Raw genomic sequence first — 19,194 nt, 5'->3', positions numbered from 1 at the left:
GAATCTGCAACCAAACTTCACTGTCGTAGAGCGTACTACCAGATCATGGTGTGGATGGGAAAAGAAGAGGGTATGGATGCCATGAAATGGGGGTGGAGCCTGCAGGATAATCAGTTTGTCCCACTTATGTCAAGAATGAACGCTGCTCCAGACAGTCTCTTGAAGGTCATTCATTGTAACTGCTCCACTGCCTGCAAGACACTCTGCTGCTCTTGTAGACGATATGGACTACCATGTACTACTGCCTGTGGACCGTGCCAACTTGAAGAATGTGACAATCCACATAACAAGTTTCTTCCAGAGGAGTCGGAGGATGACGATGAATAGCGACGAACTGTATAAGACAACAAATGCCTAATGGGCTGGTAAACCTGGCTTACTGGATTACCTGATTACTTTGTGCTTATTTAAGTAATTTTGATGATTTCCTGGGTGCCTTAAACCTAGGTATACACACTGAAAATATCTCTCTAGGTTGACTACTATTCGACAGAGCCATTTTAGTGGATCAGGATGTCACCTTGGGATGCCATCTTGGACTTGTCAATAAATAATTAACTGATGGTAATTTTATTGATTCAATTGGATTCCTTGGGCCCTAAAACCTAGGGTTAGACACCAAAACCACCTTTCTAGGTTGAATAATAATTGAGGTATGGCCATTTTAAGCTCCTGGTGGCCATCTTGGACGCCATCTTGAAAATGACCCCTTTCCGGAAGTCAGATGTTACTAGATTTTTAGTATGTTATTTAGCATGCCCAATGGTACCAGAATCCATTGAAAAACCTTTTGTATCAATTTTTTGGGGGTTCAACCATATATTGACCCCTCTATACGAGAAGTTCCGTGAATGATATTGTGGACTTCTCTAAGAACAAGCTCCCAAACAGCCTGTACTAGAATCCCTATATACTCGGAGTAGCGACATGACATGGTCTTAAAATTGCTGGTCAAGTAGGTCATGGGCACCATTTTGTTTCCATCGATCGTTCATTGAATGGGCACACAATAGTAGATAGCTCCTCATTCTTTTTAAAATGACAGTGTCTGTGCCATTGTACTCAGCCTGTCATCCTTCTGAGGTCGGCAAATTGAGTACCAGTTCACTGGTAATTCCCTGTGTGTCGCAAGAGGCGACTAACAGGGTTGGCGGCAGGAAGGGCATCCGGCCATAAAACGTTGCTTCAAAAAGGGGACCACCGTTACCGAAAAAGGCCAACCACTGCTCTGCGGGGAAAAATGGCCTCTAAAGGTGGTTCAGTGTCTGTGCCATTGCATGCACCAATCGATCAGAAAAGGGTTTCAAAGTGTATATGCGATTGAAAATATATTCCTTCCTCCGTGTTCTTTTCTGTGACATATACCCAGGCAATTTATTGTTCACTCGTTCCCTATGGGAGCGGCAGGAAGGGTCATTCCGCTCTGGGGTATATAGATTACTGTAGATCTAGTGTCGGGCCTCAATAACATCTGGGTGTGTTCATTTACCAAGTTTCTTGTAGAGCGCTCACCAAGTGGTTTAAGCATTCAAATAAGCACTCCATTCAAAACTGTTGATAAGGAACAGCTGCCGTGGCAAGCTAGCTGCTTGGTAACGAAACACACCCTGGGTTTTCTCCCTTTCCGTTTATTGTTAAACAGCAGTAGCGACTGTTTCAAAAGGTAATCAAAAGTGTTTGTGGTTTATAATATTTTTTACTTCTGGTAGGGGCTGTTGCTCCCACGAAAACGGCACAATAAGCTATTTATACACGTTTACACGGCGTTTGTTCAAGGGGGAAATACCCCTTTGTGAGATGGGATATTATTCGTATTAATATTGTTTTGTAATAATGATTATGCTATATATTTATTGTTGTTACATTTGTTATTCGAAGCGGCCTTGGGAAAACGCCGAAATAATGCTATCTTGATACGGATATACACCTCGATATGCAACCCCATTGGCGGGGAAAACACCCTTGGCAGAGAAAACCCCCTTAGGGAGGGGGGGGCAAGTGAATTCACTACAACCTTCATTGTGTGATCCTTAGTCCTCCTGTCGAGTTTGGTTGAGATTGGATAAGTAACAACCGAATGCATCGCGGTCAGAGATTATCAGACAGAAGGACAGACAGACACCAAATTGCGTATTTTAGTACGATATAAAACAGAAAAAAGGGCAGTGACACATGCACTGCAATACAAGAGGAAACAAGAATGGCCTAAGAGAATCTCTAAACCATTAGCAGCTGCCAGATGCAAAAATCTTACCTTCCTGAACACAAACCCTCAAGGCTTAAAGTTCAAATTAAATAATGTCTCACTGATGGCTGTTATTTGGGACCCTGTGTTTACCAAGCACTCAGTCAGCACCCTGCCGATCTCCACCATCATGAAGGGACACATTCCACTTGCTCTGTCCAGTAAGTCATCTGCCTTATCGGTCTGCATGGAGCCTGGTGCATCCCGTACTGTTTGGCTCTTCACTGTTGTGTTCTTCACGAAATCCTATGGCTTCGTCCCAGGTGGACAGTCCCTCCGAATGTGCCCTGGATTTGAACATCTCCAACAAAGTATCCTCCCTTGCTCATCTCTGGCAGGCTGGCCTACCCCCATTCCCTTGTTTGAGCAGATTAATTATTTCACTCTGTTGCTGTACAAGTAGCTTTCGTATGTCCACGGTATTGTTAGCCTCTTTCGCAGTTTCCTGCACCATGCTATCAATTGTGGTGGAAAATGGTGCCCAGCGTGTAGTGTACATGATTTAGCACCACTTTCTTTGTCAGACCACATTATTGCCACCTGCATGAGGTCCATAAATGTTATTCTGGAACTTTCGTGCAACCTAATTTTCGCCTCACTTCGGACAGATGAATCCCTCAGTCCTGCAACAAATTGTTATTTTCGAGCCAATTCTGTGTCTGGAACTCGTCGTCATCTCGCCGCACAACACGTTGCATTCTCTCCAGCAAGTTGTAACCATAGGTGTGGATCTTTTTGTTGAATTGCTGGGTCCTCTCATACAAGTTTTTCAGCAGGCCTCCCACGATTAATGTATCTCCATAAACCCTTTGCAGAGTCTCAATACTTCCGAAATGCCAGCTTGGTCACGTTCCGGCATTAACTTTACCGTTTGCCTGGCCTGGCCCCTAAGGTAGTCCAGCACGATGACATCTGCTTGATCCCTGATAGGAACATGCCACGGTCTGAAGGCACTCTTCACTGCATCCACCCATTCCTCCACAATGGGTTGCTCAGGTTTCTCTGAAATTCCTGTGAAGATGGGAACTTCACGTTCCCTAGGCACAGAAACAGCTTGTGGTGTACTTATACGGGCGACATGCTGTCTCAACTGGTCTGCTTGCTGTCACCATCCAGGTTAACTCCTGCAGCTTGGCTTCCAGGCTCTGGGTGTTACTGGCCTCGATGACAGTTTTCTTCATGGTCACTGCCCTTTTATTGCTTCAAATCCTGTCCATGATGCCACTTGTAATGAAAAATAAATTCCTTCCTCTCATGTTCTTTTCTGGGAAATGTACCCAGGCAATTTATTACCTCCGCCACCAAAGGTGGAGGGAGGTTATGTTTTCACCCCTGTCTGTTTGTCTGTTTATTTGTGAACAAAATATCTCAAAGTTGTGGACGGATTCGGACGAAGTTTGGCAGAGATGTAGTGTATGTCACAAGGACGAAATGATTAGATTTTGGTGAAGATCTGGATTCGGATCCAGGTGGTAGAATTTTTTAAGTGATTCTTCACCATTGAGTGATGTGGCCAACCAGGCTGGGGTATGCTCTCTACTGAGTGCCGTTCTAGTTGTATATAAAATGGGAAAAAAGGGCAGTGACACATGCACTGCGATACAAAATCCACACAGAAAATACAATAAGCGCTTCTTTTCTCTGCAACAGTATTCCTGCGTGGAACAGTCATCACAATTCGCTCACAAAACGTCTATCGAGTATTCTTGTACAATTTCCAAGACGAACCATTAACCACCTTGTGGCCACCATGAGCCATATTAACCAACTTAACCACCGAACCATTAATTCCTCAATTATTATAAGCAGGTATTTGCAGTATATAGAAATACAAGGGTTACAACACCTACCCACAGGGTGATCGATATCCAATCGAATGGCACACATGCACGTCCAGATCAAGCCTCAACTCCACACTCGCGCTACATCAACCCTACAGACCAGGCCTTCCAGTTCGCTTCCATGATCGTTCATGGCACTTGTTTATATAATACACATCAGTTACAAAATACAGTAAGCAATTACCCACGAACCACATCTGATTAAGCCAACTGACCTCCCGGGCAGTGCCGTAAGTAATCCCCCATGAGCCGTCTGAGTCGGACCCTGTGACCGTATCGTCATATCAGTCCCGTTTACCATGATGTGACCTGATGTGCCGGTTATGATGGAAAAAGAAACAATTTATTTTTAACTGCCTTGCTGTCAGTGATAAACCATGGTAAAATATTACCGTTTACATAAAGATTCTCTGCAGATGCCGGAAGGAAAAAAAAATTGGGAAAATAAAGTCAGGTGTCTGAGACTTTGTGGTCATTTCTGGCCCAGGTCAGCTGTAGTTCCATGTGTGTACATTTATGTGTTGTGCTGTAATCATATTGTAGTTGGTAGTTGGATGTAACTCGTAAAAACACATGGCCATTCTCAGAGAGCAGCCTCAGCGTCGACGAGTCTGGCATTTCACTCAGGCAAACTGGCACGGTCTTCAAGCAGCCATCAATGATCTGGACAGGTCTCACGTCTCTACTGCCTCTGACATCAACTCATCCTGGGAATTCTTCCAAAGTAAATTGCTCTCGCTCATGCAGAGAATTTATCCCATCTTGTCTTCAGTTGTCGCACCCTTCTTCCCGTCCATGGTACACGGAATCTTGTGGTGAGGCAGTTGCCCTGAAAAAACTTGCCTTCGCCTCCTGGAAGGCAAATCCAATGGAAGGCAATCTCATTTCCTTTCACAAAGCCCAGAACAAGTGTGTGTCCATCCTCAGGAGAGCCAGGAAACAATATCTCTCGACTCTCAAGAATGAACTTTCAAACCTGTCTCCCTCTTCCAAATCCTGGTGGCATCTGGTCAAATCTGTTTCTGGTGTTTGTTCCCCCTCCATCCCCTCCCCTCCTTTACCTCAAACGGCTACACTGCTGACTCCGCACATGAAAAAGCTGAATGCTTCAACTCTGTGTTTGCCTCAAAATCTTTGTCCCAAACCCGTCTCTCTGTACCCACCGTACGCAGTCGTACCCAGCTGCTCCTGGACTCTGTGTCCTCTACTGACAAGGTGGAGAAGTTTCCGTCAATCCTCAACTCGGATTCTGCAACTGGACCAGACGGCATCAGCCTACGGGTCCTAAAATCCTGCTCTGCCGCTCTTTCACACTCTCTCTCTGTTCTATTCACCCTCTATTTTGCTCAAGGTCGTCTGCCATCAGCTTGGAAATCAGCCAACATTACCGCTTTACACAAACTAGAGGTTCCAGGGAACCTGAACTCAACTGGTCTATATCAATATGGTTAGAATATGCATAATAGAACCACAAACTATATAGTTTATATGTGCTGAAGAGGTACAGTAACGTTGAAGGTATCATGTTTAAACAGGAAACTAAAAAAAATTGAGTTTTAAGTGAGGCATGAAATGTAAAACTACAATTACTTTTCTCAGATTTCAGTCTTGAATTTATTTAGAAAGACTTGGTCAAACAATATACATGTCTGGTATTGAATCAGGATATGTTGAATATTTCAATAGATGTGTTCAACAGGGTTTAAGTTTTCATTCATCAAAAAAACACACACACACACACACACACACACACACACACACACACACACACACACACACACACACACACACACACACACACACACACACAGTCATTGAATTGGACTCGTGACAAAAATAGATTTTTCAATATGGCCGCCCTGCCGCGCCCATTTTTGGGCGTGCAACGCCTAAATGCAATCCCAAACTAGTTTATGTCTTAAAGATGCTGCATAACAAGTTTCATCAAATTTCATCGATCTTTGTGACTTTTAGAGCGTAGACGTCGAATTGTTTACAGACGACAGACAGACGGACGACGGACACTGGGTGTCGACAAAAACTCAGCTGGACATAGTCCAGTTGAGTTAAAAAGGTGCAAAAACAGATCCTTGCAACTACAGACCAATCGGCCTGCTCCCAATTATCAGCAAAGTCATGAAATCTATCATTGCTTCAGATATCAAATCGTTCCTTTTCTCCAATGGCTTGATCTCTGATCATCAATTTGGTTTCAGACCAGGTCACTCTACTCTGGACATGCTGCTTTTGCTGTCTCAACAATGGATGGAGGTCCTCAATGTCAAATAGGAAATTAGAGCTGTCTTCCTTGACATATTACGTGCCTTCGATCTGGCACCCCACTCTGCTCACCAAACTCTCCTCCTATGGTATCCATGGAAATCTTCACGCATGCCTTGCGGACTTCCTCTCTGGTCATAGTCAACGTGTGGCCTTGAATGGATTTCTCTCATCTCCCCTTCCTGTTTAGGCTGGAGTTCCCCAAGGCAGTGTTCTGGGCCCTGTGCTTTTTCTGGTTTTCATCAATGATCTCTCTGATTCTCTGGAAAATCCTCTCTATCTCTTTGCTGATGACTCCACTCTCTGCCGCTCCATTCCTCATCCCTCAGATTGGCATTCTGCAGCCTCCTCACTCTCTGCAGACCTGGACAAAATCACAGAATGGTCAAACAAGTGAAACATGTCTTTCAATCCTGACAAATCTCACTCTCACTATGTCTCTCTGAAAAGACTGACTGGACAACCCTCCCATCTACTTTCTCAACAATCCTCTCCATGAAGTTCTGTCACTCAAGCTCTTGATTCTCACTATCTATCTGCCATGATCTCTCCTGGGAAAACCACATTTCCAAGCTGGCCTCCAAAGCCAGTTGCCGACTGGGCATCCTTCGTCGTGCGAAGTCCTTCTTTGGCACACCTGAGCTACTCACCACATACAAGGCTTTCATCTGCAGCTCAATGGAATTCTGCTCTCCCCTCTGGGCTGGTGCTCCTGCCTGACACCTCGCTCTGTTTCAGGCTGTTGAAACAAAAGCTTTCAGAATAATTGGAATCTCCTGCAACGAAGCTGATTGTGAGGGCCTTTCACTTGCTCACCGCAGGCAGATTGGTGGTCTTTCTGTCTTCTACCGACTCCTCTCCGGCCTAGCCCCCCAGCTCTGTCTGTGCTCTGTCCCCCAAATATTCCTACAGGTCGCACACGATCTGCCAGCAACCCTATTCTGGTGAAACTGCCAAAATCAAGACTCTATGCTCACCTTCACTCTTTCATTCCTCTTTTCTCCTGCCTCTGGAACAAACTCCCTCACTCTCTTCAATCCCACTCCTCCCTCCAAGTCTTTAAAACAGCTGTTCACCACCATCTCTTATCTTCCCCCTTCCAAAACCTTGATCTTTTCTACCCCCATGAATTCACCCCAGATCCAATTTTTTAAAATACCGACTTCTTTCCTAAAAGTCCTTGCAGTGTCTTTGTGTTTTATACTTCTCCCAACCCCCTTCCCACGCCTCCTCCCCCCCCAAGCCCTCCCCCTCCCACAGATCTCCTGATGTCCCTGCTCTCAAATGTACTTGTGTGCTTCCCCCTCTCTCCCCATCTTGTCTCCCGCTCCCTTTATTATATGTTGTATGTGTCCGTTTGTTTTTTTTGTGATTAATGTTAGCTCTTACACGAACCTCGATCTTGTATTAAAAAAAAAAAAATTGAGGCAAAACATCCATGTATAATTTGTGAATTATCATGAACATCCTGGCAAAATTGATTATGAATAAATAAACTTGTGTGACTGCCACGCAAGTTTGTTTATTTATTTATTTCAATTGGTATAAGTGTTGCCGTTTACATTGGTTTAGCCTGGGTTAGAATCTCGACCCAGCTACAAATTGTCATCCCAGTGGTTCACTGGCAGGGTTAATTAATCAACGTCCCTCGAATGGACGTTAGGCTGGGTGTCCCATCTGCTGTAATTAGTTGGTGGACATTGAAGATCCCATGGTGTCCTTAATGAAGATTTGGCGAGCAATTCCGGCACCCTGAACAAATTACAAATGCCTGCCTTACCTACTGCTGGGAAGGCATTGGCAAACCACCCAGTATAACCCTTGCTAATAAACTGCTTGGGCAGCCAAGGACCTGCCCTTCAGGCAGAGCACACAATCAATCAATCAATCTTAAGCTCTTTCTCTTTATTATTATTATTTATTTATTTTCACTCACAATTGTTATCTTTTCCATTTCTGCCTTTCACTTTCCTCCTTTCACTCCTTTCAAATTTCTGCATTCTGTCACTTCTTTGTGTTTCTTCTACTCACACACTCTGTACATTTGAAATTAGACACTCCTTAATTTGAATCTTTACTTGCGCATTACACTTAATTTTGCCACAATTTCTGCGATTATGTTTTAAGGTTAAATCAATCCTATCTGTTGTCATGGTTATTCCGACGCATTTGAACAATGAAAAAAAAGAAGAAAAAAAGCATTCAGTGATAGCTTCCTTTTGGCTACAGGGAAAGACACCTTGATTTGAAAACCGGCACATTACGCTTCATGCACAATGTGCACAGCACAAGTTCAGTGCTCCACACTGTGGATACAAAATGGCGTCAGATTGCCAATTGTTGCTACTCATAGAAAATAAGCGGGGGAAATAAGGACCTGTACCCCTTGCTGATCCGCCTGTAAACATCGCATGTCTGACTTCCGAGGAATTTTTACCTTTGCACGCGCACAATGCAGTGGTGGGCTTTCTTGTTTCTTGTGCTTCGTAGTTGTTTCTGACCACAGCAAGACAAAAACTGGTTGTTGAAAAAAGCATTAAAAAAGCAGAAGCAAAAAGCCAGTGCTGCATTTAATTAATTGCCTGTTAAGTACATTGTTAAAGGGAAAGGTTTGATGATTGTGTATTACCATGGAGATTTCTCCAGAATGAAGTCATACTATGCCGCAAAGTTATCTCTCTTTGTCTGTCTGTCCCGTTGATAACTCGTAACATGAATACTTAGTCACATGAAGCTCGTTGAACACCTTTTCAACGTGACGGAAAGGGAGATTGCATTTTGGTGTTACCACTGTTGTGTATTGAAAGCTTAGGTTTGAGTGTGTGTTTTTCAACAACTCTATAACTCCAGTAGGAGGATGAGGAGGAGGATTTAGCATCACATCATCGGGTCGATCTCGATCGGACATTTTGCATTACAAGTGACATAAATTATGAAGTGACATACCAATATACCAAATGTTCTATATATCATACTGTATGTCTCAAAATGCACTTCCTCTTGTGAAGTTGTCACTCAAACTCCTGGGTCTCACTGTCAGCCACAATCTCTCTTGGGTGACCAGATTTGGCTCCAAAGCCAGTTGCTTACTGTCATACTGTTTACTGTCATGATAGACCTGAGCCTCGTCCTGGAGGCGGGGTTGCTATCTTTATCAAAAACTCTCTTCCTCACTCGCCCTGCACTGCACTCTCTCCACCTCACCCCCAGGAATACCTCTGGCTACGGCTTCCCCTTCGCTCCCACCTCTTGTTCATATGTGTGTTGTACCGTCCACCAAACAGTGATGACTCAATCTACATCTCGCTGTCTGATGATATGGACCAACTTCTATCTACTCATCCCAACTCTCTCTTCCTCATATGTGGTGATTTCAACTGTCATCATGCCAGTTGGCTGGGTGTGGGTACCTCTCTCACCAGCCATGGCTCCTCAGCAAAGGACTTCTGCGACTCACTGGGACTGACACAATCTGTCAATTTCCCGACCCGGATCTCAGTCAACGGAACATCTTCTCTTCTGGACTTGGTTATGACTAACTTCCCTGAAAATGTCTGCTGCTCTTCTTCTGCTCCGATCGGATCATCTGATCATGTCCTTGTTAAAGTGGACATCTCTCTGACCATCCTCAGGGAGCCTGCTCAGCGTCGACGAGTCTGGCATTTCACTCAGACCAACTGGCACGGTCTTCAAGCAGCCATCAATCATCTGGACTGGTCTCCCATCTCTACCACCTCTGACATCAACTCATCCTGGGAATTCTTCCAAAGTAAATTGCTCTCTCTCATGCACAGATTTATCCCATCTCGTCTTCAGTTGTCATACCCTTCCTCCCGTCCATGGTACACGGAATCTTGTGGTGAGGCTGTTGCCCAGAAACAACTTGCCTTCGTCTCCTGGAAAGCAAATCCAACGGAAGGAAATCTCATTTCCTTTCACAAAGCCCGAAACAAGTGTGTGTCCACCCTCAGGAGAGCCAGGAAACAATATCTCTCCGTTCTCAAGACCGAACTCTCTTATCTGTCTCCCTCTTCCAAATCCTGGTGGCGTCTGGTCAAATCCGTTTCTGGTGTTTGTTCCCCCTCCATCCCCTCCCTTACCTCAAACGGCTACACAGCTGACTCCGCACGTGAAAAAGCTGAATGCCTCAACTCTGTGTTTGCCTCTAAATCTTGTGTCCCAAACCCATCCCTCTCTGTACCCACCATACCCAGTCGTACCCTGCTGCTCCTGGACTCCGTGTCCTTTCCTCCTGACAAGGTGGAAAAGTTTCTGTCAACCCTCGACTCTGATTCTGCAACTGGACCCGACGGCATCAGCCCACGGGTCCTAAAATCCTGCTCTGCTGCTCTATCTCACCCTCTCTCTGTTCTCTTCACCCTCTCTTTTGCTCAAGGTCAACTGCCATCTGCTTGGAAATCAGCCAACATCACCGCTTTGCACAAAAAAGGTGCAAAAACAGATCCTAGCAACTACAGACCAATCAGCCTTCTCCCAATTATCAGCAAAGTCATGGAATCCATCATTGCTTCGGATATGAAATCTTTCCTCTTCTCCAATGGCTTGATCTCTGATCATCAATTTGGTTTCAGACCAGGTCACTCTACTCTGGACATGCTGCTTCTGCTGTCTCAACAATGGATGGAGGTCCTCAATGCCAAACAGGAAATTAGAGCTGTCTCCCTCGACATATCACGTGCCTTCGACACGGTCTGGCACCCCGCTCTGCTCACCAAACTCTCCTCCTTTGGTATCCATGGAAATCTCCACGCATGGCTGGCGGACTTCCTCTCTAGTCGTCGTCAACGTGTGGCCCTGAATGGGTTTCTCTCATCTCCTCTTCCTGTTCAGGCTGGAGTTCCCCAAGGCAGTGTTCTGGGCCCCGTGCTTTTTCTGGTCTTCATCAATGATCTCTCTGACTCTCTCGAAAATCCTCTCTATCTCTTTGCTGATGACTCCACTCTCTGCCGCTCCATTCCTCTTCCCTCAGATCGGCAGTCTGCTGCCTCCTCACTCTCTGAAGACCTGGACAAAATCACAGACTGGTCAAACAAGTGGAACATGTCTTTCAATCCTGACAAATCTCACACTCTTACTATGTCTCTCCGAAAAGATCGACTGGACAACCCTCCCATCTACTTTCTCAACAATCCTCTCCAAGAAGTTCTGTCGCTCAAGATTTTGGGTCTCACTATCTGCCATGATCTTTCTTGGGAAAACCACATTTCCAAGCTGGCCTCCAAAGCCAGTCGCCGACTGGGCATCCTCCGTCGTGCGAAGTCCTTCCTCGGCACACCTGAGCTCCTCACCACATACAAGGCTTTCATCCGCAGCTCAATGGAATACTGTTCTCCCCTATGGGCCGGTGCTCCTGCCTCACACCTAGCTCGGCTTCACGCTGTTGAAACCAAAGCTTTCAGAATTATTGGAATCTCCCGCGATGAAGCTATCTCTGAGGGCCTTTCACTCACTCACCGCAGGCAGGTAGGTGGTCTTTCTGTCTTCTACCGACTCCTCTCCGGCCTTGCACCCCCAGCTCTCTCTGTGCTCTGTCCCCCAAATATTCCTACAGGTCGCACAAGATCTGCCAGCAACCCTCTGATGGTTAAACTGCCGAAATCTCGGCTCTCTGCTCACCTTCACTCTTTCATTCCTCTTTTCTCCCGCCTCTGGAACAAACTCCCTCACTCCCTTCAATCCCACTCCTCCCTCCAGGTCTTTAAAACAGCTGTTCACCACCATCTCTTATCTTCCCCCATCCAAAACCTTGATCTTTTCTACCCCCGCTAATTCACCCCAGATCCACCTTGTTTGAAATTCCAACTTCTTTCCTGGAAGTCCTGGCAGTGTCCATATGTTTTATACCTCTCCCACCGCCCCCTTCCCACGCCCCCCCCCCCCCCCCCAAGCCCTCGCCCTCTCTCAGATCTCTCGATGACTCCATGTCTCTCGGTCCCTGCTCTCAAATGTTGTGTTTGTGTCCTTCCCCCTCTCTCCCCATCTTGTCTACCGCTCCCTATGTTATATGTTTTATGTGTCGGTTTGTCTTTCTGTGTGATTAATGTTCGCTCTTTCACGAGCCTCGACCTTGTATACAAAAAAAAAATAAAAAAAATAAAAAAAAAAATACAAAATCCTTCCTTGGTACACTTTAACTCCTTTCCACCCACAAGGCCTTCATCTGTATCTTGATGGAGTACTGCTCTCCCCTCTGGGCTGGCTCCCCTGCCTCACATCTAGCTTAGCTTGACGCCGTGAAAACCAAGGCCTTTTAAGATTATTGAAATCTTCTGTGACGAAGCTGAGTCTATTGACCTCTCACTTTGCCATCGCCAACAGGTCGGTGGTATTTGGCTTCTACCACTTCCTTTCTGGTCTTTCACCCTCTGCTCTTTCCGTGCTTTTTCAACCCCATCATCAAGAATGATCATCAAGAATGATCATCTGGTGTCATCATTTGGAATGAAATCCAGTATCTCATTGTTCAATAATGGTGATCATGCTTTCTTTGTAGTTGATGCCGATGATTGATCTTTGATTTGAGTACAGGATGGTCCACCGCAACTTGTTTCAAAAGCTCGTGCTTTTTTGGGGGGTTTTTTGTAGTTCGTTTTGGTTTTTCTCTACAGGAATGGGACTCGTGCATGTAAAAGCAAGATAGCTATGACAGTGGTACAAAACATCAAGGGGATGAATGAACAGGAAAAGAGGAGAGAGAAGAGACGAGGAAACACTGAATATAGCAAAGAAATAAAGAGTACTTATCAAACCTGAGCCTGACGAATGCTTTCAAGCAGAGGCCTCGAGAGTTGGGCCTTGACAATGAAGAATTTGATAAATTCAAGAATCACAGAATTTGATGCAAGATGGCATGGATAAGAAACTAGGATGAATTAAAAACACATTTCGCAACACAGGGATAAAAACAATGACATAAAGGCAGGACAGATCCATTGCGGGAATGTTAGCTTTGAGCTTCCACGAAGCAGGTAAAAGCCAATGTCCACCACGTTTGGACTCGGAACCGGAAAAGCTATATTTACAATTGCAAAATGGTGTAATCGTCATAGTTTGCACTTGGAGGTCATGTTGAAGCTGATCACACATTGTAGGTAACACATGTTCTACTTCTTCCATGTCCGACAAATAGCAAGGGAAATTTATTTTTACTTTTTCCTGTCCACCAATTGTCTCTCAGAAAAATAAAAATCATGTGTATCCTGCAATATGACTTTTTAAATACTTTTTAGGTCTTCATGATTCTGATATTTTCTTTTGAGGACAGACTGGTCATTCAAAAATTTACATCAATTAAAATGTGGGAGTTTTGATGGATGGTCCAGATGAAGTTGCTGCACCAAATACGGAAAATAATTAAGGGTGTATGTTTCTTTTCTCTTCGTTCTTTTTTTCAGGAGTACACAATCGATATCTTCTTCTCACAGACGTGGTATGACAGCCGCTTGAGGTTCAATGGCTCGATGACAATGCTGCGGCTGAACAGCAACATGGTCGGAAAAATTTGGATTCCTGACACGTTCTTCAGGAATTCTAAGGAGGCTGATGCACATTGGATCACGACACCTAACCAGTTGTTGCGTATATGGAATGATGGAAAGGTTCTGTACACGCTCAGGTGGGCTACATTTTGTGGACCCGTCGTGGCCTTTAGTTGTGCTTGTGCTTGTGCTGTTGTCTGTGCTATCGATCGCAAGAGACTGGTTTTGTGTTGCAAGTGGAGGCTGAGTTATTGGTTTAACACAACAGAAAAGGAATGGAAGGTGAGGTGTGTGTGTGTGGTTGGGATGGTGGGTCATTGTATGTACTCGCCATATGAATATGATGTATGTTGCCATACATTCAATTGAGATAGCGGGGCAGATTGCCTTTTCTTGCATTTTTATGTCCTTTACTTGTAAATCCATGTATAGCTAATGGTGGTTAAGCTACGATGTTCTTTTAAGATGTTAAGCTCTAGTTTGGTTATCTTCTCCACCCTGCAGGTTGACCATTGTTGCAGAGTGCCAACTGCAGCTACACAACTTCCCAATGGATGAACATGCCTGCCCCCTCGAGTTTTCCAGCTGTATGTGACCAATCGCTGCTCCGCCCTCTACTGCTTCACTCCACAGCTCCATTCCTCCTCCATCTCCCACATGTGTAAACCCAATCTTACCTACCCTTTCATTACAGCATTACATAACATTTCTCAAAAACTTCAGCCATTGTTTCTTGACTTCCTCGTTAATTTGATCCCGATCCTGCATCTCCCCCTGAACTTCCCACCTCGCACAAATTTTTGCATCTACTGATAAGAAAGGATCATGGTAATTTTTGCTAAATAAGTTTGACAGTGTTTCACTTTATTGGACTTGCTTTTCGTCAACAAACCTTTTTCAAATTCTTGTCATTTGAGAACGCATCATTGTTTTTGAATTTGTAGGAAAGTTTGTAACCTAATTTGTAATGTATTTCTTCATGGTATGTTTATGACTTTTTTGTAAGGTAGACTTGATCAGCTTCCACTCGACTCTTATTTCATTGCTGAGCGTCTTAATTTATTTTATTTCTAAAACTCAAGTCTTCAACGCATCCATCCAGGGTCCCATTGACACTGTGACACAAAGTCTCCACCCTCTGGGGCATGAACCGGGGGTCAAATCCCCAAAAAGTAGTTACATATTTCATGCGTCCTCCAATGTTGATTGCATTTAAAACATTTCATTAAAAAGGTCCTAAAATGTGCCTGTAATGGCACTTATTTTTGGGATTTGACCTATTGACCCAAACCCAGGTGGCGGGGCCAAAATTATAGGGCCACAAGGGCCACCTTGCCATTTGGTGATCATAACTACCAAGTTTGATGAATTTTGGCACAACCGTTTGAGGAGATAGCATGACAGACAGACAGAGCCAATTTGTTTGTTTTTTTTAAACGTTTTTTTTGTGTGTGTGGGGATAATAACCCTTTTAATGACTGCAGAATACAGTCGTGGACAAAAATACTGGCAACGTTGCACTTTTTAAAAATAACTCCCAATTTTCTCTGAAAATAAGTTGAAATTGACAAAGGTATTTGGTCTCCACAATTCTATATTTCACTGTTAATATTACAGAACCTTTGTTTTTGATACAGAACTTAATATATCCTTTTAAATCAGAAAATAATATGAAATGGCATTGACAAAATTATTCACACCCGAGACTTAATATCTAGTAGCACAGCCTTTGGACAAAAGAACTGCAGTCAACTGCTTCCTACAGCCATTTATGATCTTCCCACACCTCTCTACTGGCAGTTTTGCCCACTCTTCTTGTGCAAAACTGCTCCAGTTCTCCCAACTGCTGTTTTCAGATCTCCCCACAGGTGTTCAATGGGATATACAGTCACGTGAAAAAGTAAGTACACCCCATGTAAAGTTTTGACTTTTTCAACATATTTCAACATACAGCTATTTGATCTTCATTTCAACAATATTGATAGATAAAGGTGATAAAATACAACAAATATCATGAAACATTTACATTTTGTAGTCCATTGTATAATTTAAATAAACATAAATGCAAATTTCACATGTGGAAAAAGTAAGTACACCCTTGGCTCTAGTAGGTGGTATTGCACCCTTTGGCAGAAACAACCTCAAGTAGGCGTTTCTTATAACTGTCTACCAGTCTCTGACATCGACTGGGAGAAATTTTTGCCCACTCCTCCATGCAGAATTCTTTCAGCTGTGCGATGTTTGAGGGGTTTCTTGCATGCACAGCTCGTTTCAAATGCCCCCACAACATCTCGATGGGATTTAGATCCGGGCTTTGACTTGGCCATTCCAGAACCCTCCATTTCTTTCTTTTCAGCCATTCCTTGGTGGATTTACTGGTATGTTTAGGGTCATTGTCATGTTGCAAGGTCCACCTTCGGTTGAGCTTCAACTTTCCGACAGATGGCCTCACATTATCCTCAACCACCCTCTGGTACAATGAAGAATTCATCGTGGATTCTATGATGGTGAGCTGCCCAGGCCCTGATGCAGCAAAGCTGACCCAAACCATAATATTTCCACCACCATGCTTTACAGTTGGTATCAGGTTCTTGTGGTCAAATGCTGTCTTTGGTTTTCGCCAAACATGTCTTCTGGTACTGTGGTGAAATAGATCTACCTTTGACTCATCTGTCCAGAGCACATTGTTCCAGAAGTGCTGGTCTTTGCCTCGGGGTTCATTGGCAAACTTTAGTCTTGCCCTGATGTTCTTTCTGGACAGCAAAGGTTTCCTCCTGGCACACCTCACATGTAGATCAAATTTGTGCAGCCCCTTTCTAATGGTAGACTCGTGCACTTTGACATCAACAGTGGCAAGAGCTACCTGTAGGTCCTGTGATGACATTCTGGGGTTCTTAGAGACTTCTTTCAGCATCTTGCGGTCTGCTCTCGGGCTGAACTTGCTGGGGCGGCCTGGCCTGAACAAGTTGGCAGTTGTTTGGAATCTTCTCCACTTGTAGATGATCTTCCGGACAGTCGAATGATTGATTTCAAATTGTTTGGAGATCTTTTTAAATCCCTTCCCAGACTCGTAGGCATCTATAACCTTCTTTCTGAAGGCCTCAGAGAGCTCTTTTGATCCAGGCATGGTGACGCCGCACACTTCAACAACAAAGAGCAAACCAAACTAAATGTCTGAGGTTTAAATAAGACAGGTTCCTCCAAGATCCTCTCAAACGATGTTCTAATCATTTGCACCTGAGCTGGTGCACCTGATTCTAATTTTAGGTATTTGAAGTAGTGATAAATGTAGGGGTGTACTTACTTTTTCCACATGCGAAATTTGCATTTATGTTGATTTAAATTATACAGTGGACTACAAAATGTAAAGGTTTCATGATATTTGTTATATTATATCACCTTTATCTCTCAATATTGTTGAAATGAAGATCAAATAGCTGTATGTTGAAATATGTTGAAAACGTCAAAACTTTACATGGGGTGTACTAACTTTTTCACGTGACTGTATATCTGGACTCATTGATGGCCACTTCAGAAAAATCCAGCATTTTGTTTTGAACCATTCCTGGGTGTTTTCTGAAGTGTGTTTGGGGTCATTGTCCTGCTGCAAGACCCATGACCTTCGACGGAGACCCAGTTTTCTGACACCGAGTTGAACATTGCGCTTCAAAATGCCTTGGTAATCTCCTGATTCATGATGACATACACACATTCAAGGCACCCAGTGCCAGAGGCAGCACAGCAACCCCAAAACATCACTGAACCTCCTCCATGTTTGACTGTAGGGAAGGTGTTCTTTACTTCAAAGGCTTCATTTTGTTTTCTGTAAACGTAGAGATGATGTGCTTTTCATAAAAGCTCTAATTTGGTCTCGTCTGTCCACGGGACATTCTCCCAGAAGGATTTTGGCTTTTTCAGGTGTGTTTTGGCAAACTCCAGTCAGGCTTTCTTAGGTCTATCTCTCAGCAGTGGGGTCCTCTAGGGTCTCCTACCATAGAACCCCCTTTCATTGAGTTGGTTACCGGTGTTGCGAGTTGAAACTGTCGTGCCTTATGTCTGAACGTCAGCTTGAATCTGTTTGACAGTTGATCGAGGTGCTTTTTCCACCATTCAAACAATCATTCACTGCAATCTTCGATCAAGCTGTATCTTACTATGAAAGGTTGCATCCAGGGTGGTTGGCTACAGTGTCATGGGCCTTAAACTTCCTGATAACATTGCGTATGGTGGACACAGGAACATCAAGGTCTCTGGCGATGGACTTGTAGCCTTGAGGTTGTCCATGCTTGGCTACAATCTTGTCTACAACCTCCTCAGACAATTCTCTGGTTTGCTTTCTTTTCTCCATGGTCATTGTGGTACACAGTGACACAAAACAACAGAATGACTCCTTTTCTCCATTCAAACTGGTTGAATGAGTGATCTTTATATTGCAGGCACCTGCAACTCACCACAGGTGAGTTCAATTCCAAAGTAAAGGAGAATCACCTGCTTGGAATCTAATTATTTCTAACAACTTCTAAAAGGTGCCAATAATATTGTCCGGGCCATTTTATGGAATAAGCTAAGATTTAGTATTTTTTTCAGCTTTTTTTGTTTTGTTCCACTGAAAATCAAAGAAATACATATGTGGATACCAAATATTTTTTTCATTTTAACAATTTTCTGGAAGAAATGGTGCATTATTTGGAAAGAGTGCAAGGGTGCCAATATTTTTGGCCACGACTGCATTAACTATCACATTCTTTGTTGTTTCACTATTGCATTTTACTCACTGACTTATCCCGTTATGTTGCCAAAATGAGATATTCCCTTTTTGGATGAACACTTGCCCTTGTGGTGAAATGGTGAAGAATAAGTACTCCGCGATGATCCTTTTTTTTTTATGCCTTCGCCGACGAAGTCGTTTTTAATTATTTTAATGAACGAGTACACTCGCTAACTACGGGAGGGGCAGAAGGTCATTCCTCTTTGGGGTACGTAGATTACAGTCGATCTATGGTCTGGTCTCAAGAACGTTGGGTGTGTGTTCATTTACCAAGTTTCTTGTGGAGAGATCGCCAAGTGGTTTAAGCATTCAAGCAAGCATTGCATTCAAAACTGTTAAGGAACGGCTGGCTTGGCAAGCGCTAGCTAGCTGCTTGGTAAATGAGCACACCCGGGCTTCCTCCCTTCCAGGTTCGTTTTAAACAGAAGGAGTGAGTTTCAAAAGTTCACTACGAAAAACGCCACATTCGCGCCAGGAAGAGTCAGGTTATTAACCCAACACTTATGGGGTACCTAGAGTACAGTAGATCTTCGTTCAATTCTGTAAGTAAAACTTACCTCA

The 19,194-nt window shown here is 43.9% G+C and overlaps 1 protein-coding gene across 1 annotated transcript in view; it reads left to right on the top strand.

The window, feature by feature from the left end:
- The window catches only part of LOC137439700 (gamma-aminobutyric acid receptor subunit gamma-1), an 85,534-nt gene that overhangs the window by 22,741 nt on the left and 43,599 nt on the right, over window positions 1-19,194 (top strand). The window contains exons 4-5 of the mRNA XM_068135717.2: window positions 13,782-14,002; window positions 14,370-14,452. Coding sequence (XP_067991818.1) covers window positions 13,782-14,002; window positions 14,370-14,452 — 304 coding nt within the window. The remainder of the gene's footprint in view (window positions 1-13,781; window positions 14,003-14,369; window positions 14,453-19,194) is intronic.

This window comes from Myxine glutinosa, chromosome 14 (assembly GCF_964187855.1).
Source record: "Myxine glutinosa chromosome 14, kmMyxGlut1.1, whole genome shotgun sequence".
Taxonomy (NCBI): Eukaryota; Metazoa; Chordata; class Myxini; order Myxiniformes; family Myxinidae; genus Myxine; species Myxine glutinosa.
This window is presented reverse-complemented; position numbering and strand designations above follow the sequence as displayed.